The following is an 8,007-nucleotide window of genomic DNA, read 5'->3' as shown; positions in this document are numbered from 1 at the left end:
ACACCGGAAACTACGTTTTCCTTGTTTCTTCACGCGAGAACAGAGAGCGGGATTTGAGAACGCAGGACTTTTCATTCATCTTTTCGAGGTGAGTATCTCTTCCACTCCGAGCTGATCTGTTAAAGCGTCTTTTTTGACTGTAAATACTTTTTGCAGTCTGATTGTGAACTTAATTATCTTCGGTGCTGTTGTGACAATAACTGTAAGCAAGCGTAAGCGATAAAACGGGTTCAATGCACAGAATAATGTTGGCTAGCGTATAGCCAGTGGCTAGCTTTTAGCCTAACGTTCACCACACGTTTTTAATACAATCTGAGTGTTTGCTAACGTTAGCTAGCAAGTTAGCCGCTTTGCGCTCCTTCAATACTGACTCAAACTATTAATTGACGTTGTTTTTCCTCTCCAGCCCCCCACTAGCAGGTTAGAGGATGGCCACTCCGGAGGTACGGCTAAACCATACGATCTACATCAACAACTTGAATGAGAAAATCAAGAAAGATGGTAAGCTTTTGACCCTCGTTTTTCCCGGTCTATTAAATGCAAACAGCGCACCAACCAAACTAATGTTGACTCTTCTCTTTCATGTGACTGCAGAGTTGAAAAAGTCGCTGTACGCCATCTTCTCACAGTTTGGACAAATTTTGGACATCTTGGTGGCACGAAACCTGAAGATGAAGGGTCAGGCCTTTGTTATCTTCAAAGAGGTTAACAGCGCCTCCAATGCTCTGAGATCCATGCAGGGATTCCCGTTTTATGACAAACCAATGGTGGGTTAGTTGAACAGACCACTGTTCAGCATACTGCTCAAAATATAGATTCTGATTTGCATGTGGTCATAATATGTATTTTTGTCTTCCTACAGCGGATCCAGTATGCCAAGCAGGACTCAGACATCATAGCTAAAATGAAGGGGACCTATGTGGAGCGTGACCGTAAAAAGGAGAAAAAGAAGCCCAAAGGAACTGAAGGAGGGGGAGCTAAGAAAGGTGTACCAGGAGGTGCTGCACCCATGGTTGCTGGGGTGCCTGCTGCCATGCCGGTAAGTGGAACAAGTGGTATTTTATTGTGGTTAATGTTGGAAACAGAATTTGCTGGTGACCCCCAAGTATAACTTTAGGCCATGTATCAAACGATTAATCAATAAAGTACTTGTTTTTCAGAAAATTGAGGCAGAAAGAATTTCCCTCATTAGTCAGGTTCACACTAAAGGAGTTTCGGGCCAGTTTAAACCGGTTTCACTGTCCCAAAAATTGGAGGGGAAATCTGCTTTGATTCAATGTTGGGCTCAGATTATTTTTTCACGTGATGTTTTAGAGATCCATTCTTGTGTTGAGCTCATAGATGCCATTGGGAGGGGCAAATGGATGCATTTATTGGTGGGAAAATATTCTCACATCAACTTGCTACTGACTTGCTGAGTACTGTTGTATCTTTCTCTTCAGGGAATGCCTCCCATGAGTCAAGCACCCCGCATGATGCACATGCCAGGCCAGCCACCTTACATGCCCCCTCCAGGTATGATGCCTCCTCCGGGGATGGCACCCGGTCAGATTCCCCCTGGTGCCATACCTCCTGGTCAGATGATGCCCGGACAGATGCCTGGACAAATGCCGCAGCAGGTAGCATGTGTCTCTTTTTCTGAAAGAGCATGTTGTCATTTCTTCAATATAACAATGTTTTGTTCTTTTCTGATTGTTTGACTCTCACCTTCACTTTCTCAACACAGGTTGCAGAAAATCCACCCAATCACATCCTTTTCCTCACCAACCTGCCAGAGGAGACAAACGAGCTCATGCTCTCCATGCTCTTCAACCAGTCAGTAAACTCATTTTCTGCATTTGATTATGCATATTTGTGTCCATTTAAGGCAGGAACTGACTGTGATGTTGTGTTTAGGTTCCCGGGTTTCAAAGAGGTCCGTCTGGTCCCTGGTCGCCACGACATCGCTTTCGTGGAGTTTGAAAATGAGGTGCAGGCTGGTGCTGCACGTGATGCCCTACAAGGTTTTAAGATCACACAAACAAATGCTATGAAGATCTCTTTTGCTAAGAAATAACACCTCTCAGGACCAGTTGTTTTTCGTGCTGGCACACAGGTTTTTTATTGTACAGGAGTGACCAGAATAAGAAAACTTTTTTTTAAATTGCTGCTTGCTGATTTGTGATCAGTAGTAAGTTCCCTTCTTCCAGGATTACATGTAAGTATGCAAAATTTCTGAAATTTTAAGTTTTAGGTCCTGTAAAACTTCATAAATTGTAAGTTTTCTCTTTTGGCTTTTCACTCTAATCCACAAGCAACTTGATACGTCTTCTGTTTTTTTTTTTTTGTTGTTGTTTTAACTGTTGTCACAAAGCATTGCACCCAGGGTCTGGTCTACCAGACATTGTACCTGGAGCTTTTTTCTTTTTGTAATTAAAGTTTTTATTTGATACACTGCTCTTCCTCACTTCTTCACGCCTTTATGTTGCAGCATGAAATTGTCTTGCACCAATAGGTGGTGCTGTCAATCTACCTTCTTCTACCCCTGACTTAGAGGTGTTTTGCATAGGTAGGTGGGTATAGGGACGCATAGATGAGCTCAACAGCTAATAAGGTGACTAATCTTTAAGAGTGTCTTATTTTTTATTACTGGTACCCGTTACTCCTCTCTCCTCTAGTGTCATGATTTCTAATGAAACTTCAGCAATAATCTCCAAGTAAGGATCTTCAATAGTTTTTGAGAGATCTTACCGTTTAACACGTCTTTAGCCACAGAATCTGGATTATTTGGTGAAATTACTTGTCATGTAGATTTTGCGGTCACCTCTCAGCCCTCTGTAATACAACACTGATGCTCAGAATTGAGGAAAGGAGCTCAAAAGTAACTGCAAGTCAAAAGATCGGCCTCGACTTCGCTCGTGATGTTATGTGATCCAGACTGCAGGTCGCCCACATCTCTGCAAAATGATACTTCATAGAAAATCCAATTCCCTCAAGTTTTTCCATTAGTGTTATTTTTATTAGCCAGCAGTCTGCCTGATATGATCATGTTCAAAGTGTAATGGGCCTCAATACAATTCATTGTATCTGTCCTGCTTGTGGGGTAAAGCAATCTAATTGAATTTGTGCTTTGAGGTACACAGTGCCTCTTGAAACAAACCATTTTTGTCTTGATTTGGGCTTTGTGCCCTCTTCAGTTTAATAAACCAAAGGGATACATTTAAAACATAATTTTTTATTAGATTACATCTTGGTTGGTTGGTCTGTTTTGAGCCATTGTGGGGGTTTTCCTTCTCCAAGAGTAATACAGAAACCAAAGTTTCTGTTGTCATTGGGTATTAAATGACTGACAGTCTATTAGATGGCAGATAATGATTTTTATTTCATTTATTCAACCCTGTTAATGCACCTCTTAGTTTGGTGCTGCTATGTTAGAAATACAAATATATTAGACTAAATCAGTCTCCTGTAGTTTCCAGTTTTAGGAGTTCTTGGTAAGAAGCGTTTTACACATGCAGATTGTCAATAGTAAAAGGAACATTAAAGTAGCTTTAAACAGATGTTTTTGGGTTTTTTTTGTATAATGGTGTTGTAGCCCAGGGTGGAGGAAATACTGAAATATTTATGTAAAAGAGACAGTGCCACTGTGTGAAAATACTCTGCTTCAAGTAAAAGCCAGTGTTCAAAATGTAAGTGCTCATCTAAAAGGAAAAATAAACCTCAGTGTCTCCAGAAGCATTAACGTAGCGTACATAATGTTATGTCAGTTGTGGTCTAGCTAAATAAAGCTGTTGCATACAGTGCTTACAGAAATTGTTCCAACTTTTTTTTTAGGTCCATTCTTCTTATTTTATGGTTCATAGTTACCTTAAAATTGATTCACTTTTGCCCTCATCAATTTACACACAAAACTACAATGACAAAGCAAAAATAGGTTATATAAATGTATTAGAAATAAAAGACTGCTCAGACCTTTCATTTGGCATGGACTATAAAACATTCCCAATGCACTGAATAATCTATTTGTTTGGGTTACATTTACTGTATAACTCTGCATTTAATTTCCATCTTATGAATTTGAAAAGCTACTAGCGAGCTGTCAGATGGGTGAATTGCAACAGGAGTGTTTTCCTCTGAAATGTACAAGAGTACAATTCTAAAGTAACATAAAATGAAGCAAGTTAAATGCAGGAACCTCAAAGTTGTGTTGTAAGCTGTACTCGTATGAACAAATAACTAGTGAAGGCCATTGGGCATGGTGTCTCATATGTTCATAACTCTCTCATAGTTTGCCAATTAGTAAATTCCTGCTGTTTGTTTCGCAGCACCTCCTCACATGCTCCTCTCAGCTTCCAGATAATGCAGGCTTGCAGAGTAATTACATGCCAATAAGGACCACCTCCTCTTCTCAAAGGCTGGATTCATGAGCGTCAGACGGAGTGATGTGTGAATTAGGCCTGAAAAGCTCAATTTAGACTCGCACTATCAACTGTGTCCAGTGCACACAGGGCCTCCCTGTTGTGGACTTAAACTGTGCCCTGAGTAATTGTCTTCAGGTCAGCTCAACAGTGTACACACAAATTCGCATTCTTCTGCAGTTTCCCAAGCCTTTCCACACTCCCTTATTTTGCCTTGAGAAAGCGCTGACCTTAGCCACCAGGGCGCCATGTGTGAGTGAGAGAGCGGGTGTGTGTTTGTGTGTGTGTGTGTGTGTGTGTGTGTGGCATGAGCTTGGCAACATGCCTAGTGCCTTCCCATTCACCAACACAGTAATCTTTCAGTCACAGGGACTGAAAGGCAATTTATACTTATCCGCTGGGTCTGCCGGTCAGTGTCACTTCAGAGTGAGATCAAAAATCATCCCTTGTTGGTTTATGGAAATCACGCTGTGGGGCTGAATCGCTTAGACCTTCAGAAGTGTACTTTCAGTTCGAAAGGGGATCCCAAAGTTTCCAATGATAAATATCACCAACAAAAAGGTTTCTAACAGGCTTTAAGGTGTAAAAACTGCTTTTCCAAGGATTAAAACTTTAATTGCTCTTTAAAGGTTTTGCCTGTATTTAACAGTTGACAGTGTAAATAGAAGACACAAGGAAAGAGCGAGAAAGGTAACATGCAGCATAATTTGTGAGTCAGAATTATACTGGAAATGTTGCATTTGCATGTTGTGTATTGTAGTCCACTGTAAGCCAAAAAGATTCACTACATTCCCTTGATATAAGAGAGCAGTTGTTGGGTTTCTTTAATTCATTAGATGCCATTTGTGGACTTAGAAGCTGTGGAAACCTTGCTGCTTACTATAAGTAATAATCACTGTAATTTTCTGACAATAGTTTTTGGTCATTTTAGAGGATGGATTTCAGTTTTGCTTGTTTCTTGCTGCTTGTCTCATTAGTTGAAAGCAAGGGGGACTCCATTAAAAACATGACACATAATTGTCAGTCAAATCTGTTGCTTGTGTAGATTCTCAGACATTTAGATCATGTGTTTCAGTAACAGACAACTGGGCTGCTCTCTTTGGCTCTTGCAGACGTTTTGCGACTCATCCAAGAGGCTTCTTCAGTTCCAACCGACTGATGGGAAGTCTCATATATATCCTGTCGGTCACAAATCTCATGCTAATGACTTATTGACAACCCACGACTCTCATGCCTTAAAGTGTGAGTGGTTGTGAAGCTGCCAAGTTGGGGATGACACATCTCAAGACTGCATTCTAAGTGTCTGATAAGTGGCGTCATAGACCGCTTTCTCTGTTTAGAGATGGCTGTTTACCATAGATGGCTTTCTTCCTTTTTATTTTAAACCATTTGAATTCTCTGCCCAGAATGTTCACTTTACTGTCATCAAAGAAGTGACGCTTATCTGTTAGATGCAGGTGGACTGCTCAGTGTTGTCTTGATGAGCTGGATCTCTTGTGTTGTGTCATGTGTTTGTGGAGCGGTACTATACTAATATATAGATCTGTCCACTCTTTGCCACATTGGACTGCATACACACTGTTGCATGGCATGTATAGTCCAATGCAGTGAGGAGCTGGGTCGCCTGTGTTGTGCTTTTGTATGTGCTTCTGGATGTTGTTTGTTCTGCCCTATATACAAGTCTGTGCAGTCCTCGCTGTATTGGAAAAGTTAAAACTGAGCGGTCTACCTGCATGTGAAGGATGAAGGATGTTATTTGAGGACAGCAATCTAAACAGAAAAGACAGAAAGAGCCATTTGTGTTACATTGGAACAACCATCTCTAAACAGAGGAGGGGGCCTACAACATCACTTATCAGGTACTTATGATTCAGCCTTGAGAGCCTTCACCAGAAAGTTTTACCACCATTATTATCTTGAGTCCCCCCTTACCTGGCAGTTTCAGAATCATTTACTCCAAGAGGTATGTGAGTCTTGGGTTGTTGTGCCATCTATGTGATTTAAAGGGTGGCTGAACTGAAGAGGCCTCTTGGATGAGAGGTGAAACGTCTTTAAGAACCGTAAGATGTCCACTTGTCTTTTACTGGACAACTTAATCAAATCTGATCAAACCTCACCCATATCCTGATACGAGATTAACTGAGATTTTAAGAGTTAAACTTACAATAAATAATACCTTTAGGTGATTTTTTTCTAACTTGGAATGTTTTTAAATCACAAATATAGTAAAATCGAGGTTTGAAGTCATGTTTTCAGTGGGGATCATGAAGTTCTGCTACTTCAGGTTTTGACTCAATCGACACTTGTGACCATTAGGTGGTGCCAAATGCACAACTCACACAACTTCTCTTTGGGTAACAAGAAGCTGAGAGTAGCGGCTGCATAGTTTTGGTGACTCTTCCTCAGGTGAAGCGCACGCAGCAACCTCTGAGCAGAACCACTGATCTCCGCGTGTTTCCGGACGGTTGGTTAGAATTCAGCTCATGTTTGGAGGTCACTGCTCTTCTATGCAAATCAATGCTCTGCTCCTCAAGAGCCCTCTGTTCCGCTCCGGGGTCACTGCAGAGCGCTAAACCGCGGAAACACCAGCGGTTGTCAGGGAAGCTCTTGAGCAACAAGCCCGTGTTAGGATGGAGGAGGAGGGAGGCAGAATCTCATTAGATTTCCTCCGATAAAGAAGGTACATTGTGTGGAGGTCTGGGGTGCAACAAGACGAGCACTGGAGTTCAGATGTGGAAAATATGCCATGTGACCGGTGCCAATATTCAAAAGATCCCTACACACACACCCAACAATTCTCTTTTATATTTATGCGCTCACCCGGTAAGTATTTGCAGCCGGCGGCTTCATTAAACAGCGGCATGTGCGAACAGTATGCAGAGCTGCAGCTGTCGGAACAAGTTTAATCATAAACGTCCCTTTAACGATTAGATTCCATAACGCATCAGTCTGCAGCTGGATGATAGCTGCGTAAAGGCACCTGTGCCACGTGCGTCCTGGCCTTGCGCGCAATAGCCGGTCACCTTTTTTTAAAGCAGAAAACACTTCACAAAGCTCCTGCAGGCGCGCAGCTTTATGTTTGTTTCCTAGAATTCAGTGAGCAACTTTTACTCCATCGTGCGCAACAGAAGGGTATTTTAATTACGAAGGGCTTCAGCTTGAAAGCCTATAGAAACGTCCCCATTCAGAGGCCATCCTAGCCCGGGCAGAACTGTGAAAACAGTTAATTGGCACGGCGGAGCTTTGAAGTGGGCCAGGGACGGCAGAGGCCTGAAACTGGAGGAGAGGAACCAGTGAGGTGCTACAAAAGGTACAGAGGAAACAGAAAACCCGAAGAGGAGAAGTGAGATGCGAGGCGCATTAATTATAATCCCATGCGTAAAATGTGACAAAAAAAAAAGTTTGGGTTGGGCTACAGGTTGCTCAGAGTGCACAGAGAGGGGGAGAAAAGGGATGAGAGCTCTGGTGCGCACTGGGAACCATTCGGACAAGAGCTGAGAGACGGATATTCCCTGCCTCAGGACACACCCTCCATGCTCTCTCTCTCTCTCTCTCTCTCTCTCTGTCTCTCATTGTTTCCCACACTGACTCTGTCGCCGCCAGGCTTCGT

The 8,007-nt window shown here is 42.3% G+C and overlaps 1 protein-coding gene across 1 annotated transcript; it reads left to right on the top strand.

The window, feature by feature from the left end:
• Positions 1–32: 32 nt before the first annotated feature.
• snrpa (small nuclear ribonucleoprotein polypeptide A) lies at positions 33–2,433 on the top strand. Its single transcript, XM_008282527.1, has 7 exons — positions 33–88; positions 407–501; positions 595–767; positions 863–1,039; positions 1,443–1,619; positions 1,727–1,815; positions 1,897–2,433. Exons 2-7 carry the CDS (start codon positions 429–431, stop codon positions 2,054–2,056), a joined length of 849 nt encoding a protein of 282 aa, XP_008280749.1. The 5' UTR covers positions 33–88; positions 407–428; the 3' UTR covers positions 2,057–2,433.
• The last annotated feature ends 5,574 nt before the right edge of the window (positions 2,434–8,007 follow it).

Source organism: Stegastes partitus, unplaced genomic scaffold (assembly GCF_000690725.1).
Source record: "Stegastes partitus isolate 25-593 unplaced genomic scaffold, Stegastes_partitus-1.0.2 Scaffold275, whole genome shotgun sequence".
Classification (NCBI taxonomy): domain Eukaryota; kingdom Metazoa; phylum Chordata; class Actinopteri; family Pomacentridae; genus Stegastes; species Stegastes partitus.
The sequence above is the reverse complement of the archived record's forward strand: the minus strand, read 5'-3'. Positions and strand labels throughout refer to the sequence as shown.

Coding starts and splice junctions, on each gene's coding strand:
- snrpa (XM_008282527.1), top strand. CDS start 429: ATGGCCACTCCGGAGGTACGGCTAAACCATACGATCTACATCAACAAC. Junction 502..594: donor TGAGAAAATCAAGAAAGATG/GTAAGCTTTTGA, acceptor ATGTGACTGCAG/AGTTGAAAAAGTCGCTGTAC. Junction 768..862: donor CGTTTTATGACAAACCAATG/GTGGGTTAGTTG, acceptor GTCTTCCTACAG/CGGATCCAGTATGCCAAGCA.